Source organism: Tachypleus tridentatus, chromosome 11 (genome assembly GCF_004210375.1).
Source record: "Tachypleus tridentatus isolate NWPU-2018 chromosome 11, ASM421037v1, whole genome shotgun sequence".
In the NCBI taxonomy this organism is placed as follows: domain Eukaryota; kingdom Metazoa; phylum Arthropoda; class Merostomata; order Xiphosura; family Limulidae; genus Tachypleus; species Tachypleus tridentatus.
This window is the reverse complement of record NC_134835.1, coordinates 51,818,335-51,845,940: the sequence shown is the minus strand read 5'-3', so window position 1 is coordinate 51,845,940 and position 27,606 is coordinate 51,818,335. Positions and strand designations below refer to the sequence as shown.

The window sequence follows — 27,606 nt, the reverse complement described above, 5'->3', positions numbered from 1 at the left end:
AAACAAAAAAAAAATACCATAAGGAACGTAACAAAGAACGTAACGATAAGCTTTGCGACAAATATGTAATTTTTTTCTTGCGAGAAGGGAATGGAGGATGAATTTATTCTTGATGGCTTCTCTGATAAAGCACTGGCTCAGTTACTCAAAGGTCCTGGGTTCAAGGCTAATATTTGAGTTCCTCTTCACTTATTGACTTCTGCTCTTGAAATAATGTTTATCAGAAAGCTTTCTTTTATTTTTTCATAATATAGTTACACAAATACCTATGTAAATTTTCTTAAAGGTTATCTGTGTAAATTTACATAGTAAAACTTGTGTTGCGCCTTATAAAATATAATTTTGTTTGTTTTCGAATTGCGTGCTAAGCTACACAAGGACTATCTGCGCTAGCCGTCCCTAATTTAGCAGTGTTAGACTAGAAGGAAAGTAGCTAGTCATCATCACCCACCGCCAACTCTTGGGCTACTCTTTTACCAACGAATAGTGGAATTGACAGTAACTTATAACATCCTCATGGCTGAAAATACGAGCATGTTTGTTGTGACGGGGATTCGAACTCGCGACCTTCAGTTTACGAGTCGACTGTTTTAATCAACCTGGCCATTCCGGGCCTAAACTAAATTACCGTCACGTAAAATTAAGGGAGTGATATTAAGAAATCAAGCAGGGGGAAAAAAAAAGAAGAGAAAGAAAGACAAATTGCAAAACAAGAAACAAACAAACAGGAATATTAATGCTTTATAATTAAGAATATTCTTTATAATTAAGAAACAAAAATATCTATGTATGAGAAATGAAAACTAAGCATTACTATTTCCAGTAACACCATTACAACTTATAATAAATTCTAGCAGTACTTTGACCTGCAGCAAATGGAAAATGTCAGATTTGGACTTAGATATCGAGTGCACTGAAACATTAAATTTCGTACTTTCAGTTAATGTGTTATAATTCGAACGTTTCTTAAATTTGATCAGCGGTATTAAAGGTGAAGAATAAAAAATAAATTAAACGTAGACGACATGAATGCTTTGATGGAAAAATTCAAAGTTCATTTTACGAGTGCATTCACATCTACTTGTTTACATTAAGGATGGTTAATGAACTTCCTAGGTGACAAAGTCTACATTTGATGGCTATAAGCATTATTTACCCAATTACTGAATTCTCTATAGGTAAATCAGTAAATTACGAAAAACTATATAGACGCATAATACATGTTCAAATTACGATGGACTTTTTTTTATTAATATAGACTTATATTTGGTTTGGTTTGTTTTAAATTTCGCGCAAAGCTACACGAGGGCTATCTGCGCTAGCCGTTCCTAATTTGGCAGTGTAAGACTAGATGGAAGGCAACTAGTCATCACCACCTATCGTTAGGTCTTGGAATACTTTTTCACCAACGAGTAGTGGGATTGACTATAACATTAGATAGCCTCCACGACTGAAAATTTGAGCATATTTGGTGTGACGGGGATAAGAACTCGCAACCCTCGGATTAGGAGTCGAGCGCCCTAACCACCTGGCCATTCCGTGCTTGTACAAGTAAAACGCACGAATGTTCTTTAGTGAATCTGTACTAGTAACAATAATAACAACTTAAATTTGATGTTAGTAACCGCCATGTACTTAAACAAAACGAGTATATATATGTACGCTTAAAGCAAAAAATAAAATTATTTTGGACATAAATGTAAAATGAAACTAACGTATATACAATTATCTAAGAATTGGAGATTCTGTGGATGTATTAATCAATATGGTGTTATTCATGTTTGCACATTATAGGGTGATAAGGGATTCAGGTAGATGGGAAGGTAAAGAGAAAGCAACTTTGTTGCATACGCAAAGTTTCAGTACAATTCTTCGTCCAATTATAGAGCATTTTTGCTACCAGATGGCAAATTTATCTCTGGAGTATTACCTTACATCACGCCATACAACATTAACAGAACACGTGATATTAAATTTCAAGGCTGTACGTACCTTATCTGGCAGAGGTCTGGTGTGGAGTGTTTCTAAGTCATCAATAAATACTCTACAGTTTACTATAGACTTTCACTTAATATATAACCACATTGTTTTTGTTGAATAGACTAGTTAGCTTCTGTTAGCATCTCTAGCTTGCTGCTTCAAAGAGCCAACATATGTTTAGAATAAGAAAACAAATTTTCTGTTTTATTTCTTCTGATCCAGCCAGAATTGTACCATTAAGGTTAAGCCTATCATCAGTTATATTCACGTTGATTTTAATGTTAACCCTAATTTCTGTTTACGAAAATATAAGATGCGAGGGGAAATCGCTGGATTTTACCTATAAAAAATACGCACGAAGCAAGGTGACACCTGTTGTTTTAGGTATGTTATAATATTGAGTAAACGTTATAGTGTATAGAGCAAAATAAAATCACGTTATTTTAATATTACTACTACTGGTAGTGCAAAAATGATATCTACTACTTTCATATGGTAGTATTACCACTTGATTGATTGACAGTGTATTGATCATGTTTATGATTGTATTCAGTTGTGGAAAGTGTAAATTTTATATTTATATATTATATTGGTATGTGTACATATATAAATTATTTGTAGTTCATATTTTAGTGGAATTTTGAATGTACATTAAGAGAATGTTTGATGGTTGTTTTTCTATCCATTTAGTTTTGCAAGTTTATTTTGTAGGTTAATAAGTATATTTATGTACTTTTTAAATTCATTCTGTTATGTTAAATATGCATATAATAATTTGCTGCATATAATAATAACATTTTGTCTTGTATACCCTTTATTATATTTTTGCCAAACAGTGATTTCTCCTTGTTTTTTATTTAATTGTATGGAAGATTATTCTTACAGTTTTGGTTCTGGTTTTGTATTTTACCAAATTTTGTTCAATCCTGCATACTTAAATATGTTTGTTTCTTCGTAGTAGTTAAGATGTAATATTTTGATACTTCAGAGAATTTTTTTCCTTTTGTGAGAGAAGCAAATTATCTTTTGGGTTTTTCATGATTTACAGTGATTTTCTGTGTTTAGGCTTTCTCGTCTTTGCATTTCTTTCTTTGTACGTTATAATTTGTTAGTAGTATTGAAATTGGGTCTCTATACATACCTTTGTTGGGGTTTTGTGCCTTTTTCTTGTTAATCAAGATTTTTTATTATTTTGTATACTGAGTTTTTAAAACTTTTACTTCATCTTTTATCACCTTTTGATTTTTATGAGTATATTAATTACAGTGCTATATATTATCATTTATAACAAATTTATGTTTGTTTTTTTTAATTGGATGGTAAATTTGTTTTTCTTTGTAATGTTTTTGTAAAAGTTAATGCATATGTCATACTTTTTTGTTTACAATTTTTAAATTTGCTTTAGTGTTTTTGTTTTATCATAAATAGTAATGAGATTGATAATGATACAAAAACAAATATAAAGTTTATATATGTGTGTGTGTGTGTGTGTGTGTGTTATTTATTTCAAAGATACAATAAAAGAGTATTGGAACCTTTAAGGAAACTGATGACAAAGTGTTTTCTTTTTTTCGTTATGATATGATTGAATTTATAAATATTCTTTTTATCACAAGAGAGGATGGTTGAAGTAAACCCTGAGCATTCTGTGAAAATAATATTGAAGCTAACATGGGTCATGTAAATATTTATCCTTTGTTGCAAGTAATGTTCTAAGGTTTCACTGTTTTTCTGAGGGGAAGGTATTTTGAAGTGACATTTTAGACATGTCACTTGTCAGTTTGCAGAACAACCCAACCGAGGTAGGCAAGAATGTATACTAAAATTTTCCATTGTTTATTATTAAATAACCTTGTAAATCTTTTATTTTTTATTAGAATTTGGGGGTTGTTTGACCTTTAAGGAGGAGGGCAAATATCTACCTCTTCAACCCACTTTGATGATAAGTACAAAGATCAAAAGATTAGAAATCATATTTGGGATTAACTCATTCCATATGGTTTTTAAAGAGGTCAAAGATTAAATATTCAAGCCTGTCTTCCTTCTTTTTGATGGGTATGTAGACAGACAGTGGGAAAGTGCATAAGGATTGAAGAGTTACAACTGTTATTCATATTTTCAAAGGAAGTGATATGAGTTGCTCATATCATAGGCCAGTTAGTTTTGTGAAATAGGAATGATTCTAGAGAATTTGATACCTTTGCAAAATAATTTGTAAAATATCAAGAGAGAGCTAACATTAATTCACTTAAGGGATATTTTGCCCTACTAATGTGTTGGCCTTTTATTAAGGATGTCATTTGCTATCTAAATGATGAATTGGGTATATATTTAGATTTTCAGAAGGTTGTTGGTATATAAGTTGTTAAGGATTAGCCAGAAAATCCATTATGAATGTGGGTTATTGACACGTTCTAACTTCTCTGAATAATGGCACTGCCATCTTTCCAAAGAAGTAGCATTGTTTTATGTTGTAGTGTCACTGATCATACAAATTCCTGCATGATCAACAACAGAATAAAGCAATTCAGCCTTATTTCTTGGAGTAACTACTTATTTATGCACTGTCCAGCCTCCCTGTTATCACACTTGTATGTGATTCGACCAGATCATGAACACATCACATTGGTAGATCATTCTGGAGAGGATACTAGTAATTAGTCTGCATATTTCCTGGCAGTGACTTTCGTTCATGTCAAGATTCGGAATTAGTGTTTGAGTGACATTTAGGCATTAGTATGCTGTTTTATGTAGGTGAGATTTTGTATCTGGCACATATCAAGTTAGATCTGATTTAATTGCAATACGACGGGTAATTAGTTATAAAACAAAGTTTCTGACTTGCAGTTATATGTACTCGTATTTCCGAGACTAATCGCTAATACTGTTCTGCTTAGTGTTCTTGTACAGTTGAAGTTTTGTAATAAGTAAACTAGATCTATATTAACTCCTACTTTTCTTTCTTTGGTAAGATATCAAGTTTTGTGTACTATTGTTAATTGGAGTATGTAACTTAAATTGTAACTACTTGGATATGAGAAAGATTATTGTAGTTGTAGAACATATGTACCATCTATTTATGAGGTTTTGATTCGTAAAACTGATGAAATTATTGAAAAATCATGTAACTTGTATTAAACCTTGTTGCTTGTGTGGCAAACTTTGTTATTCATGTGTATTTTTTCCAATGCTTAGTCAAGGGTTTAATATTTCACTATTAGGGTCATTTAAAACTAATATTGTATCATAAAGAGTTGTACGTTTCAAGCTGAGAATCTTTTGTTCACATCTCTTCTGCTGTCACACATTCACACTTAGGCCCCTTGCAAAAACTCTATCATTTTGAAACAAGGAATTCAAACTATAGCATCTAACTACATATTTATTAAGCCTACTGTGACTATCATGCTCTAAACAAGCCTTTATGTATGACAAGGTGTACATCCACACAGAATAGTGCCAAGTTATTAAATTACCTTATTCATAACTAACAAATAGCTATTAGAGATTTTTAGTAAAATTTCTCTAATTTTACTCACGTGGTTGAGTGCTATACTAGTTTAAGTAACTAGATGGGACTCTTCTAACTAGTGTAATTCATTTAATGGGCTACCAGTTAGTGCATTTCTACCATAATGGGGGCTGGATTGCTAACTTCAAGAGGTAAGTTTTTAACTTACTTGTCCCCAAATGGCAGTAACTTATTTTTTAATTAATTTTTCTTTACTTTGGAGAGCAATCACCTTCCCACAACTGCCTGCAGGCAGTGAAGGATGATATAGATGTGGGCTTGAGCATCCACATTTCACTCTTCTATTTTATATTTCTATATCTATTGTTACTCCTTTAATTTATTTCTTTATGCGAGATTGGCAAATGGAGGTTAAAACTGATAATGTATCCCCACTGCAATGCGAGTTCTACTCTGTAGTCACCTCCAAAACCTAGGGTACATTTTGTATCTCACATTATACCTTGTACCCTGGGATTGCTTAAATTACTGCAACATTTTTTTTTTTTTTAAATTTATTTTTGTTTCAGCTTTTTTTTTTTAGGTTGTAACAAACTAATATAATTTGCAAGAGGTTTAGATTAGCTGTTTTTAATGCAGTCCTTCCTTTTGATTGTGTTTTACTTAACTTTATCAGTATTACATTTCTTTAATAAATGTATATTAGGTAGATAGATAACTGATTTGTTATCCTTCTATTTGTTTAGCATTAGCCTGACAACTTGTAATGGTAAAAACTGGGTTTTAATACCTGTGGTACAAACAAGCTAATCTGCCATATGAGTTTGCATTCCATCTACTAGTAATTGGTTAGCTGTATTTCAGCTGGTAAACTGAGCTAATCTGTTGTCCATATCATTGTTATTTACAACAGTAAACTATTGTCATCATTAAATGTGTTTTATCAAGGATTTTTTGTGGTTATCTGATAACGTAGTTGAACTGGCAACGTGAGTCATACAGATGAAGCACATATGAGACTGTCATAGAAAATATATGCTGTTTTGGGCATAGCATATGGTCTTTATTGTGTTGAGACATGCTGTTTAAACTTTAGTCCTCCCAGTGAATCTATAAAAACTCTTATAAATCTATTGAAGCCTGTATTCTAAACCTAGTGTAATTTTTTTTTGTGCATGTGAAAATGAACAATAAGAGCTATAAACATACAGGTTTACTTATTTATCCTGAATTGTATATGTCTAATTTGTTTTTTGTCTCTCTGTATTCAACACCAAGACAAAAAAAACAAGTTAAAATTCTTCACTGTGACAGTGAACAAAACTTGAGTCTCATAAATTGTTAAGTACTCATGAGAGATGTATTTTGGTCCCAAGAGATTTTTCATTGTGATTTGTTTTATGCATAACTCAGTTTGGAAAAATTGGCTGTTACCTAAGTAATTATGTAGAAAGACTATTAAAAAAGAATGTTCACATTTTTCTGGTCAATGAGCATATATATAAATAAAACAACCTGTATTTTCATATTTTTTAGCTTCTTTTTTTAAAAATGGACTGGTGAACGTTTAATTTTTATATTAATATTACAGTAACCTGACAAGAGTTAAGTGGTTATTTTGACTAAAAATGATTTTAGAAAATGAAGACGTCTAAAGTTTCATTGTTATTTTTATAATCTGTGATTTAAATTATAACTGAATTTAAATGCAAACAAACATCATTTTTATATTTTACAAATTGTTACTAGTTCTAATTTGTACAATGTCAGTTTTATGTCTTGATGGAATTTAATTTCAAGATGCTGTTTATCAGTATTACTTCTGGTGAGATTACTGTATATCATTTCATTGTTTTATTTATAGTGTCATTGCTCTCTTAGGGCATCCAGACATGTGTGGGTATATTGTGAGTCATTAGTTTAATGTTCTTTTTTTTTTTTTGCATTTCTTCTGTCCTTTATTAAAGAAGCAACTTTTGGGAGCTATCTATTATGAAAGAAATCTTTAAACTATTCTAATTTTTATGTAGCTACTGATTTTTTGCTACATGTAACCTTAAGAACTGGTTTGAGGGTATTGGTGACAAAACAATGTGCTCTAGCCTTTGTAAGTAAGAATATAGAAAAAAATACTTAATTGGCTATACTCATTACTAGTTTTCACTTAAGTTGGTAACTTGTTCTGATCAGAAGTCAATATTAACTTGATTGAAAATTATTTAGGGATATCATTTTGTCAGGCAATCATGTCTGAACACATTGAGTTTTTTTTATTCTCTGATTTATCATTTGCCTAGTATTGTTTTTACTAAAACCTTTTGTTAGTCTAATTTTATATTTTTTTTATTAAAGAAAAGCAGTTGAGAGGCATAAATTTGTAATAAGATTTTGCCACTTTTAATTGTTAAAAGATGGATTTATCATTCATCAATTCTCAGCTTAAATGATAATGACAAAGAATATTGTTTATTGATGAGGTTCACAAGATGGTAAAGAATAATTGTAAGATTTGTGAAAGGCTTTAATGAATAAAAAATGTCTAATAATGCTGTGCTGTAAGAAAATTTAAAGTTTAAATTATTTTGATAAGTTCCTGGAGATGGAGGCAGTCAGCTGGAAGCCAAGTTGAAAAAGCCAGAAGTGGTTCACTATTTTTGTGATAAAGAAACTAGTGATTACTTTGACCTTTGGCTTAATTTGGAACTACTAGTGCCATATGTATTGGATTGTTGGGTAGACAACATGAGGTATGTAAATTATGCATTAATATTTTGTGAGTTTTGCTCCAGTTATTCAGTTAATTGATTCTTGATGACTATGTCAGAGTATGTGTGTGTGTGTGTGTGTTTATTCTGTACCCATTTTAGCATAAAAGTATAATCTATAATACCTTTTTGAATTGTTTGTGTTGTGGCCTGTTTAGAAAGGAAACATTCCCTTGACTTGTCTTGTGATTTTAAACTTAGAAAATGAACTTCTTCAATAATTAACAGAGCCTAAATTAGAAAAAACAGATTTTTTTTTTTTCAATTTTGTAGATTATAGATTTTATTTTGTTTTCAGCACAGCCTTTTAACAACAATATTAGGTTATACTTTAATTACAAACATGATATAAAATCCATTTTTGGAATGGATTGTTACAAACCTGTACTGATTTTCTGTATGTTTAGAAGTTGTAATATAAGGAAGCACTTTATTTCTGTGTGTTTTTAATCAGATAGCCTCATTAAAAGATGCCTGTGCATGTCTGTGATTTACCTTTAACTTGTAATATAAGAAATCACTTTTATTATATGGGGTTTTTCACTAGCTTGACTCTTTAAATAGATGTGCATAAATAAAAATACTTAGGTTAAGATAGTATAGATGCAAAATGACAGGTTGTTTGCCCTTGGAAGTATGGAGGTCGTGTTACTTTTAAATGTGGTCTTTCACATGAAAAAAGAACAAGCATGTGTGCATGTAAATAAAATACTAAAACTCTGTAAAATTCCTCAGAGTCTACTTAGTATGGGTTCAAAATTTCAGTTTTGTAGTTTCTCTCCTCTTGGAGGTATGGTGGTCATACAGACATGAGTGTCTATCTTGTCTGCGATTTCTATTTGTATAATAAGGAACCACTTTTTTGTTTTCTTCACTAGCTAGCCTCACTAAAACATGCGTGCCATTTTTTCACTGAAGCGCGGTTTTCAAACGGCCAATGATCACCTACGAGATTTGTGTAAATTAGAGGAGAAAATATGAGCGATTTGGGGGCCGGGTAGGTGGTTTTTGAGGAGAAATCGTATTTTTCAATGTTTATTGCAGAAAAAAAAAATCTGACCACCATCTTGGAAGCAGTCTCGTTTCGTCACATTGCAGGTCTTGTGGTCTGGTATCGTGTGCATACCAGACGATAAAATATTCTCTACGCTCCAAAGAAACAACAGCGATTGAAATGTTTAAAAGGAGAGATGTTCATTTTGATCCTGTAGACAAGAGAATGTGTAAGGACATTAGATCAGCAGCTTCAAAGTATACCTCAAAGCTGAGGGAGAATCAGAAGAAAAGGGCAGAAAGGCTTGAGGCCTATGGTTCTGTGAAATCTGGCCCAGCCACCTTGGCTAAAGAAAAAGTCCAGAAAGCCGCAGAGGCACAGAGAGCTGCCCATTCAGAGAAGGAGAGAAAAAAAGCTTGGAAGAGAGCACTGGAAACCCTTGTCTCAAAAAAGAGGAAAGTAGCCAAGATTGATTAAAGGAAATTAAGTGATTTGAAATTTGACTGTAATTTATGCAGCAGAGCAGAAGTTGATATCAGTGACTGAAAAACATTTTATTATTATCTGCAGCATACAGTGCCAGTGGTTTATTTTAAAACATATCATTAATTTTATTTTGAAGCAATGTCAAAGCTTTCCTTGATTTGCTGTTTCAGTTTGTATTGTGAAAGAATGAAAAATATACTGATATTGAGGTACCAGTAATTTACTGACAAGATTGTATAGATAAACAAGTTTTACTGTAGGTAGTCATGTAGAGTAATTTGAAATTTTAATGGAATACATGCAGCAGAGCAGTAGTTGTTGATGTCAGTGACTGTACAAAATTTTATTTCTGAGGCATATCACTGATATCAGTAGTTTAATATTGAACCATATCAGTAGTTGAATTTTTAAGCAATGTCATAGCTTTCCTTCATATGCTGTTTTAGTTTGTATTGTCAATTTGTGAAAGAATGGAAAATTCACTGACATTAAGGTACCAGTAGTATAATGACAAGATTGCATAGATGAACAATTTGAACTGTAGGTAGTCATGATTAGTCAAAAGAGTAATTTTATGTGATTTGAAAATTGTATGGAATATATGCAGCAGAGAAGTAGTTATTGGCAATGACTGTAAAACATTTAACTGGCAGCATACCAGTAGTTGATGATGATGATGTTATTGATGACAAAAAGGATAATAATGAAATGATTTGTATTTGAAATATTTACTGAGTTATTTTGGCTTTATTAACTCATATTACTAATATACTTTGATTTAGAAAAAAATTAAACTGAATAAATAGCAAATAAACAATCTTAAATTTCATTTATTTACTTTTTATTTTATTTGTTAATTTTAGATATTTTGATATATCTTCTAAAAAATGAATGCAAATTAAAAGAATAAATCAATCTGCTAAAAACTGTAAATGAAAGTTATAGTTCAAAAATGAACTATGCCCCCGGACTCCCCTAGTCAGGCACGGCTGCGCCTTGCTGTGGCGCCAGGCTATATACCTTTTCCTTTTTTTTTTTTCATAAATGTCATTGGCATGCCTGCTAAAAGATGTGTGTGTGCACACACAGATAAGTAATAAATATCCAGGTGCACAACCTTATGGTTATTTTGCAAGTTATATAAATGATTGGTAACTTATATCTAACATACCTTTTTTGTCAGGAAGTTTAATATGAAACAATTTTTTTATTTTAAGTTCTGTGGCAATAAAGCTGTTACCATTTAATATTTTCTAAGTAATGTATTAAAAACAGTGACAAATTCAGGAAGTTGTTCATAAATTAAAGTATGTTTTTAGGAAGTTAACTCTGTTTCATATAACTTGTATTGGTATCATTTATATAAATTTGCTTAACTTTGAATTTATAAGGTTTTTAATAAATAAACAGTAAGATTAAATTAGTTCAGGTGATATCCACAGAAAAGTATGGTTTGCTAGTAAGGCAATGACTACTTTCGTATATGTGTGTGTGTGTGTGTGTGTGTATATATTGTATTCATGACCCATAGAAAGTAAAATTGAAATAGTCTAGTTGCAAAATCCATAATTTACACCATCTTTGAACTGTGTTGTATTTTTGTAACATATTTCATTATCAGTATATAATACATATATTAGTTCTGATTGTATGTGGTACATTCTTAGCATTGACAATATATATTGAGTACCTAATTTGGTCAAAACTACATATATAAAATGTTCTACAGAAATATTTTTATTAAAATTATTTTTTTTTTATGTGTAACATAACCACCTCACTTTTTTTTTCTCTCTCCCTGTACATGTCTTAACTTTTATAGTTTGAACTTGATAACTTAAGGTAGCTTTCAGTTACTTTTTAAAATATGTTGTTGCCATACAACCATTGTATTTTATACTTTATTTCAATTGTAAGTATAGCTTGTGATAGTGATACTACTTCAGTGAAAGTTTTACAGGTTGGTCTATGACAACCGTACCAGAACAACAATAAATTCGCCAGGTGTGCATATCAACGTGCCAGGATTTGGAAACACAACTAGTGTGGAATGGTTAGATCCAAGTCATGTGTCTCCAAGTATGTAGATCTATGAATATTTCTACTTGTGAACAGACTTGCTGCTAGAAATCAATCTAGTTCACTGTTTAGATATAGATTTACCTGTACATGTATATACTTTGATGCAGTATAATACTGGTTATTCATCTTATGACTTATTGCATTTCATATTTCTGGTTACAAATGTTTTTTATTAAAAGCTTTAGGTTTTTAAGATTCCTTATTTATTATATGCATGTCACAAATGTGAAATATTCCTTTCAAATATTACTATACTGCAAATTTTATTTTCTAAATTTGCAGTTATATGTTTGAAATCTGTATTTTTGAACTGAAAATGCTACTCGGTCAGGTATTTTTTCCATTTAATAAATTTATTTACATTAATTCTTAATACATTTACTTTGTCTTAATTAAAATTGTCCCACACTGTAATGTATTAAACTATAAATGACCAGTCACTAAAATTAGGGTTGAAACACAAAAAAATAAAAAAAACAAACAAATTTATTAAACTTGAAGAACAACAGAAATAAAAAATTAAGACAATTACAATACAAATGTATAGCTCCTTAAAACACAGTTAACAGGTATGTATCCTTTCAGGACTTCCTACAAATGTTAAAGAACAATAGACCTTAAATATCAGTTAATAATTAATTATTTCAATAAGTAAAGGAATTAGGGAGAAGAACTAAAAGAAGAAAAGAAACCAATTTTCAAATTATAATCAATATTTACACATCAAGTTATAATCGTCAATAATACCTGTCGGATATGTCTCGTGAACTAACTTTATGAAAGCTTGTTACAGGTTTTTATTCAGTAGTTAGATCACAAGAGTATGTTTTATGTGACATTATTTAACATATTCATTAATAATAACTGTACATCACCACTAGTGGAAACTAGTGTTAGTGTTATAATTCGTACAAACTTAAAATGGTCATTTAGAAGGTGAGTGTTCAGTCTACTTTTAAAAATTTTGGATAACTTCATTCACCTATTACACTGTTTCCTGAGCACTATTCCTTAGAACTCTCCAGTGCATATTATTTTACAAATTCTACTATTGGAGCTAGGGAGTTCTTACCCCATGCAGGTTTTCAATCACTGAGGTGATGGACAGAGGTAACTTCTCCAAGTTCTGAATGTCTTTTTAACATATTTGTATGAGAGGCACTAACTTGTGCATTAGCCTACACATAATAATAGTTCAAATTTGATGTGTGATTTGGGTGTGGACATTCTTTTTCATCAATATTTGTTCAGTATGTTGTTCATGGAAGAAAGCACATTTTCTTCTGGTAATTTTAACTGCAGAGTTGTCCAATCCTGGGTCCTTGGTTGAGCACAGTTGTTCCACACCCTCCCTGTAATTATGAGGGAAAGTATATTTTACCTTGCTTACACTGTTGAGAAGTAAGGATTAGTTTTCATGGTTCCAGACTGGACGAATTTTATTTTCTTGGGTTGTGTGAGGTACATAAGATTCCCTTATTCTGAGCATGAGGTGTTGCCTTTTGGACTTCTTTAGGTTGAGGAGAAGGTTTTATCCACTTTAGTGTTGCTTACCTTCTCATAATTCTGGTAGCTCAGAGTGCAGAGCTCTGTGACTACAGGTTGGGATCCTCTCGCAAGGGGGTGTGTGTGTGTATTTCTTCTGGTCCAATTACCAACCCTGAGCAGTGGAGCCTTGGTCATATGGTTAGGGCCTGGCCAGTAGTGATTATAAATCATACAATGTTCCACTCACAATACATGAATTAAATTTGGGGTGAAGAACTTGCCTGTTCTGGATGTAATGCATTTCACCTGCTAGCATGTCGGGCTTCTATTGACACACCCTTGATCTAAGCAGACATTTTCTGTTGGAATAATGCCCTCACTGGGCCTTACATCTTCTCAGTGTGGAATTCTAGCTGTATATATGAAAAAAACGTAAATATATTTTGGAAGTTAACATTTTCTTAAATTGAAATGTATTTTGACTAATATATACCTCTTATACACTCAAAAACTAAGAGCTGGTATAAGAGACAGTGGATTGAATCAGTCTTTAAAAGTTATAACATTTCTGAATGAGGTGCTTTTACACAATACCAGGATAGAGGGATTATTGACACAGGTAGAGAATGTCATGACAGATATCTCCAAAGACCATTAAGTAAGGTATTGAACATGTTTTCAGTTTGATAAAATGTTAACTTTAATTACAAGTGTAGCATTGCATGAGTCTTCTACAGTGTTAACTTACATTACTCTCAATGTTTTGTTAATTTTTCTGCTGATGCTCATGTTGTCTTGTAAATTTTAGCACATCAGCAGGAGATGTAAGAAAGTGGCATTCAAAGTATTGTCCAACACTACTGGGTATGAATTATTCAAGGTTTACTTAAATTCTCCCAGTGCGTGAAAGCAGCATCAGATTCCGAAGCCTTCCACCATTCTTGTGGCTTTACTCTCACACAATAGGCCACAGTTTCCGTCCATTTATTATTTACTATGCAATTGATTTTAAAATGTTGTTGAAAATTTTTTAAAAAGTTCTAACACATTAATACATTACTATTGAACTTCTCAACAGGCAGGAATGGTGGGTTGATGTTGATGATTGTGTGTGTGTGTGTGTTATCTTTTTCTTATTTTAACTTGGGAGAGCAGTCACCTTCCCGAAACTGTCTACATATAGATGTGGGACGTTGTCAGATTGAGCACCCACATATTGCTCACGTAATTTCTAATCTTCTTATATAAGACTAGCAAATTGGAGGTTAAGACTGATAGATGGTGTATTCCCTCTGCAATGTGGGTCCTACTTCCACAGTTACCTCCAAAACCTAGGATATATTTTGTAAATCTCACTTTGTAGCTTGTATCCTAAGATCTGAGTAGAAAAGAATTTTCAAAAGGGTTAATGGTAAACTAAACTTTTTTTTAAGGTTAGGGTAGAGGGGAAGTAGGTCAGTCATTATGTGTGTTAGTATATGTACCTGTTCCTTCAGTACTGCTACAGACTTCATACTTGTAACATCAGCTTCATTAAACCCCACAGTAACAGTTATTATTTACTACAAGTTGTTTCAATCATTGTTCAATTAATTACTTGACACTGAATTTTCAAATGTTAATTCAAATACCCAACATGCAAGTGTACCTGTTTGGGTACCAATGTAATGGAATAAATCACAAATAAACAGCCATTAGAACTGGAGTTGAAATGCAAAAAAATAAATTAAACTTTATCAACAACAGAAATCAAAAATTAAAACTGTTGTAATTGTTCATAGTTAACAGGTATGTGTCTTGCCAGGACTGGTTACAAACATTATAGAACAATATACTACAAATATCAAAGTTAATTATTTAAATAAAGAAAGAAATTAGAAAAAGACAAAAAACTAGAATAAGAAAAGCCCAATTTTAAAATGACAGTATTCCATGTTTACATAACTAAAGTCAATAACAACATCAAATAATAATCAACAATAATACTTATCAATGCTCATGATGTTTTTATTCATTGGTTAGATCAAGAGATTACGTTTCATGTTGCCATATGTTTACATGCTCATTTGCAACATTAATATGTGTACATCAGTGCTTGGGGAACTGATGTCAGTGTCATAATTCATCCAAACTTAAATTTAATTAGCTAGAAAGTGAGTTTCATTCAAATATAGCAAATTTACAGCTCAACTAAACAACAGAAGGAATAATAAATGAATGGTAGTCAAAACTATAATGAAATAAAAGTATATTTATAAGAGCTTTATACGTGTAAATGTTTAAATCCAAAAATTCATAATGCCCATCTCAAAATTATGTTTAGAATATAAGAAAGAAGCTATTAGCAGCTTATCAACAAAGTATTAAATCATCTCTAAAAGTAGGTATTAGTGGAATTCCATTTTGGTTTTTTAAATGTGGAGTTTTTATTATAAAACTTATTATTATGTAATAAGCAAGTATTTCATGATTTTTCAAACTGTTCCTATAGAATTAATTATATGAGTTTTAGTAATGTGAAGTATACAGTGAAATGTTTTTAATGGATGAATTTTAAAGTGTAGTTTCAATTTTTTTTGTTATACTTTGGACAGTAGCAGTTTACTATCTTGCATGATTGAGTAATTGTGTTAAAAGGTGTGAAATTAGCATTGCTAAAAGAAATCTGGATTGAATGAAATAAGCACACCTCCTAATACAGTAGTTAAATAATGTTCTAATATGCAAGGATTGGATGTCCTTTTTTACAATTAATTGTACAGATCATTTACTTTAATTGCGTGTATGACTGAGGCTTAGATAAGCATAATTTATACAAAGAAAACCATCAAATATAAATATTAATTATATAACTGGTTATACCCTTTTCTTGTATGATTTAGTTATTAATACTTTTTCCATTGACAAACCTACTTTTTTTGAAAGGGCAGTTTCTTTCCCTGATTCTGTGAAATACTTTCATTCTTCAATGCCCAGCCCATTGTTATTTTTTCCCAACATTCATACAAATAGCAGCCTATTTTGTTTTTCATGTAGTCTTAGAATAATTCTAAAATCTAGGAACACTTATTTACTGTGGGTATATTTAAAGCAATCCAGTTTATTTTGTACTGTTTCCTACCTATATTGAATCAAGCAGTAAATTATGCTTGCATTAGATTTGTGTTTAGTAATGTTTACTCTTTTTGTTTGCATTGGGACTGTGGTGGTGTAATGAAGAAATTTGAATGTGTAAGGTGTATGACCAGTTGGTTGTATCTTGTTGTATTTCACTGGTGTTTTGTCAGAATAATTTCTCAAGTAAATTAACTTTATAACTAAGTTCTGTTAAGGGTAGGTTCTCAATGTACTTTGACATTTTTTTTCAATGTCATTTATTTGTCACTGTTGCAACAAGAGATTGAGTAAATGACACACATTTTCTGATATATTTGTGTTACATTTGTTGTAAAGAAACAAAAGTAACACATTACAGAATTCACACACACATAATTTGGAATAAAATTTTGGGTTAAAAACAAATCATGGGCTCCACACAAAGTTTGCAACATTTATGTTGAAGACTTGAGACAGTACAATTCCAGTGGTCTGTCATGAGCCTTGAAATCATGTAGATGACTGCTATTTTGGCTCTTGTATCATGCAAAATGACAACACTCGAAATAAAAGATTTCTTATCTGAACCTTCAATCTGGTATAAGACTTGTTGCTCATGGACTTGATGTACTTGTATCTACTCTTCTAGAGACTTGATAGTTTCATCTGATTCTAAATATGAAGTCACAAGAATGATGACTGGTATTGTTTTCAATCTGAAATATCTGGTGAACTACAACTTTGAACACAAGGTGAACTTGATTTGTTGAGAGATTTGAGCCTTTCAAAGGATTCTTCAGATATTTTAGAGCCTGGACTTTGAGCTAAGGACTTGCATTTTCTAGGGATGTCATTTTACTGCTACAGAAATTGTGAGAAAGAGTTTATACAATATTTATTTGCAAGAATGTTTATTGCAAGAGTATTGCTGAATTAATACCAATACTAGGAATTGCAGTCTGTGATCCAAGTGAGTGGTGATTTGTTCATTGATTCCTATAATGTATTCTCCTTCACAATAATAACAGACATGTACCTATTCCTATTGCTCATTCAGTTCACTTGAAGGAAACTCTTGAACATCTTAAGGCAGAATACAATGAACATGGAATGTGGTTTACTACTTTGTGGAGACTTAAGTCTTTTGTATGTTGTTGAGTCATCAATATGGTTATACAAAGTTTCCATGTTTTTGGTATGAATAGGACAGCAGAGTAGGAAATCAGCACTGGATAAAGAAAGAAGTATTTGTTATGTAGAGTTAGCTTGGTGTCAGGATAAAAAAAACATTGAATGTGAAAATTTGGTTGACACAAAGAAAATCCTATTATTTCACTTCACATAACACCAGGCTTTCAGAAGCAAAACTTAAAGAAGGGATTTTTGTTGGGTCTCAGATTAGGAAATTGATTTTGGATAAACAGGTCAAAAAGACGAAAATTGAATTGGATTGCTTTTGAAGATGTTATTGACAAATGTTTAGGAAAAAACAAGGACCCAAATTGTGAAAGTACTTTAAGTAACATACTTGATAAATTTAAAAAGTTGGATCGTAATATAAACTTGATAGTTCAGTTCTTACACTTGCATATTGACCGTTTCTCTGAAAATATCAGTGCTGTTAGCAAAATAATAAGGTAAAGGTTTCATCAAGACTGGGGAAATTGAGAGGAGGTATCAGGAAAGGTAAAACATCAGTATAATGGCTTGATTATTGCTGGCCATTGAAATGTGATGCTTCCTTCATATACAACACATAAAAGAAAGATCACAATACGTAGTTCTGAGACTAAAAGACATGGATTTTACAAAGGAAAAGCAGAATGGATTTGACATCAGTGTTATTCCCTTTTCTTCTTTGTTAACAAATATAATAATAATAAAACTGTTCATTTTGGTAAACAATTTTTTTGTTTTCAATTTGTAAGAACTCTTATGTATTGGAAAGTTTTTTTTTTTTTTCAAAACTATGTAGCTGAATTATGGAAAATCCATTAATAAACCAAAACAACTTTTGTGAAGTTGGAATCTGCAGGCCTCTGTTATAATTTATTTTGTTACAGTATATAATCTATACTAATATATGAAAATATCCAAATTGTTGATATAACAATAGACAGCACCTGAAAAACCTTACTCTACTAAATGATTCATTTGGTAAAACTTTATTTTCAGTTATTGGCAGTGAATATTAGTGTCTGTGTGTATGTGTATTAAACTGATTAAATGTTTACTTTCTATATTACTTTCTGGTATACTGGATGTTGTGTTGAACTTTGTCATTGGTAATGTGCTAAACTTTGCCATTTATTAATAGTAATGAGTAGAATGTAACTTTTGTTCTCTACTAGTTTCATAAACATATATCCAAGTCCTTTATCTCCTTTATTCAGTGCATGTAAATAAGTAACCAGACTGTGATATTTTTTATTTCATACAAATTCTTACAAAAATACTAACTAAATTACAAACTTGTCAGCACACACTTTTTATTCAGTTGGTTGATGTATGATGATACATGTTTTGTGACCCTTTAAACTGTTGATAGTTGTACTTTGCATGTAATTAGACTTGAAGTATTATACTAATTGTGAAAGTATATTTTGGTGGACCTTTTTGTTACATAAGCTATATAAATCTATTCTTGTTTTTTAAAAATGTACTTGTTCTGTTTTTTTAGGTTCTTATTTCACAAATATAGTCGAGCACTTACTACCATGGGGTTTCAGCAGGGGAGTTAACATTCGAGGAGCTCCATATGACTTTCGTAAAGCGCCAAGTAAGTGTTTAAGAATAATATAAGCATTGAAATGAACTGTAGTAATTTGTCTGTGAAAAACTGATATTCTATTAATATTACTACAGCTTTCAACAGTAAGAATGTTATTTGATAATGTTCTTCATGTGTGCAGTTTGAAAAAATCTATATTCATACAAGTAGCATTTTTGATAAAGTACTCATGTTGTTTGACTATAAATCTATAGCAGAATAATTTGTAATTTACTAAAAATTTCAAAACATTCTGTAAATATTTAAAAATAAATTTTGATATGAAATTAACACTTTTATGGAGGATTCATTTACACCTCACCTCTTATAGTTCTTCATTGCATTGTGTTTGGTTTTTGATGAAATGTTCATGTGCATTTTTTTTAAATAGCTGCTGCCTGTTGTCATTTCCTGCAAAAACTGAAATTAATTCATTAAAGACTCTTTTGTTTATATATACCATCAGAAATATTTTTTTATTGTGCCCAGTTTTGCATCTTTAAAGTTTGATTAATTTAATTTGTTCTATTAATGATATATTGCTGAAATTTTAACAGTGCCTTTGTGCATATATTTTTGTGATACTTTTGATGTGTGAATGCTCCATTTTGATTATTAAAAACAACCTTTTAATACTGTGCAAGCAAAATTAAAACTTTGACTTTAATATTTCTTTAATTATTGATCAAGTTTTCCTAAGAATTTCTATAATTGGATTGTTTTTCAATTAGTATTTTCATACAATATTATTTTAAAAAATTCACTGTTTTAAACATTTGAATAGTTCAACATAGTTTGGTAATCAAGAAAGCATAGTAGTCAGACATGAGCTTTATTTACAGTTTCTTACTTTCACAAATTTTATTTGCCTAGGATGTTTTCAGTATAGTTCTGAAATAGAGGTGAAATTCGTTTTGGTTTGAAAAAAAATCTTGGAGGTCCAACATCTATGATTTATTAATGACCTTTCAGTTGTATCCTATGAAAGCATATATAATTTGTACTCATGAAATCTTCACAATACTATGGCAGTTTCTGCATAAGACAATTATAGATTTCTCTGTAATTCACTTGAGCTACTTGGAAAAGTGGTTTCACAAGTGCCAGAAATAATTATGTCCATCACTGCAGTCATTCCTCCAGTGGCTCAACAGTAAGTCTGAAGGCTCATAATGTTTAAAACTGGGTTTTGATACTCATGGTGGGCTCAAAACAGATGGTCTGGTGTGTAATTTTATACTTAACAGGCAAACTCAAAACATGTTTATTTCAACCAAGATCATCTAAAGGCTTGTAATGCATAGTTTATTTTGTTACTAACGTAAACCATCATATAGAAATCACAGTTGTTTCTTCTGAAGTTACATACATATTACTGATACTGTTGGTAAATTTGATATGGATAAATGTGTCGTAAAGCTAGTATTCTTTTTTTTTTTTTCTATTTTTATTGAAGCATTTAATGTGAAACATTATTCAAGTCACACATTAAATGCACGCATGTAGGAAAATGAAAACAGATTCAGTATAAAAGCTTATTTTACTAAAACAATCTGACAAGAAATCTCACAATTAACTTTAAACATTGAGTTTATTCTGCATGCCTAAAATAAATGAGAAAAAAATGAAAATAGTGGAAGTTACTGAAATGATATTCAGTAACATCATTGTTATCTGTGATGGGCATTGACTACATAGAAGTTTAAGTTTATTTTGAATGGCAGTGTTGTTGTCAGTACATTGATTTTTGGCCTTGAAAAGGTGGGAATAGGGTGGAAAAGAGGAGTCCAAGAAACAAAGTAAATAATAAATGAAAATGGAAGAATTATAGAAACTTTGTAATCCCCAAGAACAAAATGACTAAAAAAATATTCTTTAATATTGTTACAGTATAGGTTAACATGGGCTCTCAAAACATTGATGAAGATAACTTTACCAGCTTTTACAATATACTTTTTGCTGAAGATCTACATTTCTAAAGAGTTCAGGATTGTAGGTTTTTTGTTTCTTTTCTACCTGATTTCTTAGCACAGAATGTTTCATCAGTAATATTTTTCTGATTTTTAATTTGTAGATGAGTTACAGTTCTATCTGAAAAATGTTGTAAGGATGGTGGAAGAAACATACTATACAAATGGAAATAAGGTGTTGCTGATATGTCACAGTTTGGGATGTCCAGTAATGTTGTACATGCTTAACAAACAGTCACAGACATGGAAAGATAAATATATTCGGGGGCTTGTTTCTCTTGGAGCACCTTGGGGAGGAGCTGTCAAAGCCTTGAAGGCATTTGCTTCAGGTAGTTTTTTTTATTACCACTGTAATTGTTTATCACACAATTTTTGTGACTGAAGGCATGCTTCTAGAGCTCTTCCTTTGCTGCATATTTAATTTAATGTGTGCAAGTACTTGCATTTATAAAGGATAATTTTAAGTGCTAAAATATGTATTAAGTTGGACTTGACCTTGTGATATGTGCACTGCAGTATACGTAATTTTGGGTTCCTGCTATTTATTTCTATTAGGCCAGAATTTGTCTTGAGTTTTGTTTTAACATTTATTACATGTAGTTAAGCTTTACTGTCCTATAAATGAGCTTTGTAGATTTAAACATGTAACACATCTGATTATAATTTGAAATAAAGTTTTTACTAGATACTAGAAATTTGGCTATGATAATAAAATATAGTTAAAACTTGATTAGATGCTATAAATGAAAGTTTTTGTTTATGCTGGTGAGCTGAACTAATTAAAGGGAACCTGTTTAAGTTTGCATTTGTCAATAAAACATTTTTTGTTGCATTCTTTTATTTCAGACCTAGCAGTGTAAAATGCTCATTAAGGTATTTACAGTATTGTGTTAATACTGTAACACAATAGGTTACTGAACAATCTGTTCAGAAAAACTTTAAATGTACACTCTTGATTTATCAAGTAAAGTTGTATAATTACATCCAAAGTTTGGAAGCAGTTTCATGCATTAATACTTAAACTGTGTGTACAAATTTCAAAATGCCCTGTTTAGTTAGGGTCACTAATCTTCAGTGACAGTAAATATATAACAAAAACATTTTCTTAATTTAAGACGTAATAAGAAAAACAATATGCATTGTCGTCTGTGTAATCTCTCTCTCTCTCTCTCACACACACACACACACACACACACACACACACACACACACACACACACACACACACACACACACACACAACACTTCCATAATTGGCATATGATAACATTAGAACTGTTATTAATGTTAGTTTTGAACGCCACACTGTATATTTTCAAAAGTTCGTTGATTGCAATAAACTGCAAAATTAATTATAAACTTCAAAATATGCTTATTTTTAGATTATTTTGCATGAAAATGTTTTGAATTGGCAGTTTTTTGGCTATGGCAAAGCATAGTTGATTGGGTTACCAAAATCCTCATCTTCTATTTTTGCCTATGCTCTAAATTACTGTGAAAGGTATGATAATTGTACTAATTATGTGATGGCAATGTTGGATGACTAATTTCAGTTATTGCTTATCATAACATATATATCAGAACATCGTGCTTACCTATTTAAGCATAGGTCATTTGTCTCTTACATCTTCTTAATGGGCATAGTTAAGGATAAACATATGGATAACAAGGTCCCATTTGATCCTTCAAGACTTTCCTTGCATGCCTTATCTTAGAAAAGTAAGAAGTTAAACCCCACCATTTATTTTTACAGGTAATTATCAGTCCTTTCTGTATAGTGTTGGCTTGCATTCAGTGCTACTGATGACAACTCATTCCATAAGCCATCAACATTGTAACAAAAATAAAATTACATTAAGTGAAGCCTAGTCTGTCTTTCCAAGTCTTGAATTTGTGATCCCCTGTCCTGCTATTTCTAGAATACACAAAACTGTGTCTAGTTAAGCAGCAGCAGTCATGGGAAATTTGTTTGAAAAAAAACTAGACAAAGTATGAATTTGTTTTTTATGGTAAGACTTCTTACAGAACATCAATTGAATAATGAATGTCTCAATACTGTTACACCAACTGAAATATATTGTACAGTTATTTATAAATTACATTAATTTAGGTTATGATTGTTCTGTTTTGTTCTTTGCATATGCTATTTGTATGATGTTTCTTACTTTACTTGGCCAACCAAAGTGTTATTTCCTTCAAAATGAAAATTTCTATAAAGCTGAGAACCAAGGTGAAAGCCTCATTATCAATTATAAAGCTGAATTTTGTGCACTGTTCAGGAGGTTTATTACTTGGTACCACTGTGTTTTGTCCACTCTTATAGAATCATAGCCTTCATCACAAATAGTTATTTAATATAAAAGCCATATAAATCTATAGTTAATTTTTTCCCCTTTTTTATCAGGAGAAAATTTGGGTGTTTCTGTCATAAATGCAATTACAGTAAGGAGGGAGCAAAGAAGTAGTCCTAGCCTGGCTTATCTCACCCCATCTGATAAATTCTGGTCAAATGATGAAGTTCTTGTTATGACAGCAAGAAAAAACTACACAGTGAGGAACTACTATGAATTTTTCCAGGATATTAATTTTAATGATGGATGGGAAATGTGGAAAGACACTCATCATTTGACATATGATTTGGAACCACCTGGTGTTGAAGTTCATTGTCTTCATGGGGTTAATGTCAGCACAATAGAACAGTAATGTATAGTTTTTCTCTTTAGTAGAATACTATTAGTAAACTTGTAGATCCTTTTCTAAATTAATGATTTGTCTAGCTCTACATTGTTTGGATATGACTTGAATGTGTGCACACCCCATGTTACATACCTCATTGTAGTATTTATTATATCACTAAGCATGGTAGTGATGGACTGGGAAAGAAATTGCTGATGCATGATGAGTGTTGTTCATCATGCTTCAAAATCTCTCTTATAACTTTGTAAGAGATTTTTTATAAAAAACTAACCCAAATTTGGAAGTTTTCAAAAGCTTTTGAGATCTTTTCTTTAGCTAAAAAGCATTGCTAAAGTCCAAAAACCATTGAGTAGTGTAATGGTCAAATGATCTACTGATTATTCTGGTTCAGGCTTCAAAAGGGTTAGCTTACCGACATTTGATGTTGTTGCAATGATCTGCATGCCAGAATGTTGCATTTTAACTTGATGAGTTCAGACGTAAAATAGTATTTCATTAACTTCAGTGTATAATGTTTATCACGTCAGGTCAAAACTGTTGCCATCAAAATGACTGCCATTCATTTTAAAATATTCATTGGTATAGTTTAAGCAACTAGAGGATCAAGTAAAGAAAAAAAGATATTAAAAAAATAAAGATGACATAGGAATGTCAATGTCAACAATACAGAAATGAGGTAGGGATGAATATACAGGACCATACAAAAAAAATATTTTTATAAATAGCCACTGAATCAATGTTAGAAGCTTGTTGAAATTATACATTGTAAGACTTTGTACCATTTTTTTAGTATAAATGCTTTTATACAAATCTGAATTAATGAAAGGGAAATGAATTCAACATTTAGTTGTAGATAAGTTTTTCTTGAAATTATTTGACAACTTATACATGGATTTTTATATTGTTTTGTGTATTTATCCCCACCTGGTTTATGTACTTTTTGGCATTGCCATTCCTACATCATTTTTGTTTTTACTTTTTGATTAATAAAAATTAACATGTGGTTGCATTGTAGTCTTCCAATTACTTTACAATACTTGAATGCACTTGGTGCTACAGTATAGTGATGGGTTGTTTTTAAAATATGACATGGGTTATAGTGTTAAAATATATTTAATTATGTGAGTATTCAAAGAAATGAAGTAGACCTGTTGTATTTTACATTCTTGCATTATTTCTATTTTAATGATAGTCAAGTTTCTAAGTAACCTTTTCATGCAAAGAATGTTTCACTTAAGTCAGGTCTACAAAGGATTGATCTTGGATCTTCATGTAACAGGCCAGACTTTTCAGTGTTTGTATAAATAATGCATAACATGTTTATCAGAACTTCAAAAGCTGTAAATAAATAAATTTCAGCACCTCATATGTGAACAGATTCTATACATGTTTTTATATATATATAATTATTAAATGACTTGCATAGTATTTTTTCTTTTATCAGTTTGAGCTATGCCAAGGACACCTTTCCAGACACCCAACCAACTATTACTTATGGAAATGGTGATGGAACTGTTAACCACAGAAGTCTTTTAGGATGTGTGCACTGGATAGGAAATCAGAGTCAGAAAGTTTACCATAAGGTTTTTGAAAATGTAGACCACATGGGCATCCTTCGTCACTCAGCAGTTTTAGAATACATCAAATACTTAGTTGTTGGTGTATGATGAATACAACTTAAATGGGACAGAAGAATTGTGTTGGTTAAGCATTAAAATGACTGTGTTTTTGTATTCATTGTTTAAAAAACTTAACAGTCTCTAACTTGAATAAAACAGTTCTGTTTGTTTACTCACTAAAACTAAAACAGGATGACATTGTGATTGCAGTAATTATTTTTCATTTCTACTACTATGATTCTTTTTCTCTGTTTAAAAAGTATGTAAGTGTTAAAATGATTTTTGGCTTTTTTTCTCTCTGTATTTAAGTAATTAAGGTAACAACAGAAGCAGTAATAAGATTAACTATGGTGAAGCAACTAGAAGGTATTATTGGTTTGTACAAAATATAAAATACATTTCATGCAGTGTCATTTGTTTAGAAATAACAATATTCAAATTTCTGTAGTCCTGTTTATTTGGAGTAAGTAATATAAATTTAATTTTTGATTTAAACTGAAGAAATAAAGCTTTTGTAATAGAACATTCTGGAGAAATATGTATAAAGTTTTGTTTTACATTTGGTGTTTTTTAACAAACAAATTTTTAGTTTTTTGTATGAAAAGATTTGCAGCATTTACTGTGGAAGATAAAGTTAAACTATGGAAGCTAAATAAATTTTAAAATACCACAGGAATATCTTCCATTTGCTTCTTCTGTGTCTCCAGTTATATTTATTTTGTGCAGTATTTTAAAAGGAGCAAAAATTAAAAGGTGGAATACACATACAAATATATGGTAGAAAAATAATACAAAATCTATATCACCAGAGAAATCACTTTTTTAAGATTCAATGAGCAAGTTTGAACTTTGACTAATAAAATTTTGAGTTTATATTTTGCATAAATTTAAATATAGTTAAATTATAATATAACCTACCTCATACATAATTTGTTATTAAATTTCTAACTTGTACCTCATTAGAATAAAGAAAATCATTTATTGTTTTTCTGGGTAGAAAATACTTTCAAAAGTACATTACCAAAAGTTCCAGAGTATCAGAATAATTACTTGAAAAACTTCAACAGTACTAACAAAAATGTCAGTGGCCATTATCTAATGTCATAATGCATTAAAAGGTTCTAGTTTACTGGGGAACCTAAACATCTAAATGTAAGCCTGTGTTAGCAGATGTAGCTGTAATGTTTTGAAATTGTAGGATTCATTCTAAAAGAGTAGAGTGCTTTTGGTTCTTATAGCTTGTACTTGTAGCAGGTTAAATGAGTTATAGACACAAGTGATATTACTAATGTAACAATAGTATTATCGGTAAAGATTAATATATTAGAAATTTGTCTTCCCCCTAACCCTAAATATATATTTCTTTAAATGTTACATTTAATATTTCTATGAAAATAGTAATTAAATATTTTGGTTAAATGTATGAATACTAATTTAATGATGCATATTGAAGTAGATTATTTTTTCTCATGTATCATTTTCAAAGCTGTATTCACTGGTAATTGTTCTAAAATCTGTGAAAGTTTTATATTTAAGACACTTTACATGTGAACTTACATACATACACATTTCTGTTTTTTGATACTTTTAATATAATTGCATTCTTAATTCAACATAAAGGCTCCTTCTTAACTTTGAAAACAGTTTTTGTAGTTTTAAGCTATTTCTTAATTCTGTAATTAAGTGTTAATGCTGTCTTATAAACACTGGAAAAGAGAAGGTCATGTCCATACAAAGACTCCAAAGGTTAAAATTGCATGTAAACTTTCAGTGTAGATGCCAGTACACTTAAAGTAGTTTTATATCTGAAATATAGTCCTTTTCTAATACAGTATTTTGAAATATCTATTTTTCCAATATTTGGAATACACACACACACACACACACACACACACACACACACACACACAGTAACTTAACACTGAATCTTCTTTTTTAATTGCTTCTAATAAGAGCATCGTATAAAAAGAGAAATTATCAGCTGGTTATGTTTTAAATTTGAATTTTACATGCTAAGCTGTAGGTTGTGTGATATTAGAACTGTGTCTGAAAACTGCTATATCATCAAATGTTTTGTACACAATGTGGCATGGATATTATGAATGACTTGTGTCTGTGGACATGCTTCTTTACATACATGTAATTTTTTATTACACCTGAAAGAACCATATTTTTGAGATAGCTGGT

General features: G+C 30.8%; 1 protein-coding gene across 1 annotated transcript; it reads left to right on the top strand.

Annotated features, from left to right (window-relative positions):
• Positions 1-1,958: 1,958 nt before the first annotated feature.
• Positions 1,959-26,095, top strand: LOC143232151 (lysosomal phospholipase A and acyltransferase-like). The gene is made up of 7 exons (XM_076467246.1): positions 1,959-2,364; positions 8,043-8,199; positions 11,658-11,776; positions 19,044-19,142; positions 21,208-21,432; positions 23,508-23,802; positions 25,245-26,095. Exons 1-7 carry the CDS (start codon positions 2,154-2,156, stop codon positions 25,465-25,467), a joined length of 1,329 nt encoding a protein of 442 aa, XP_076323361.1. The 5' UTR covers positions 1,959-2,153; the 3' UTR covers positions 25,468-26,095.
• Positions 26,096-27,606: the final 1,511 nt, after the last annotated feature.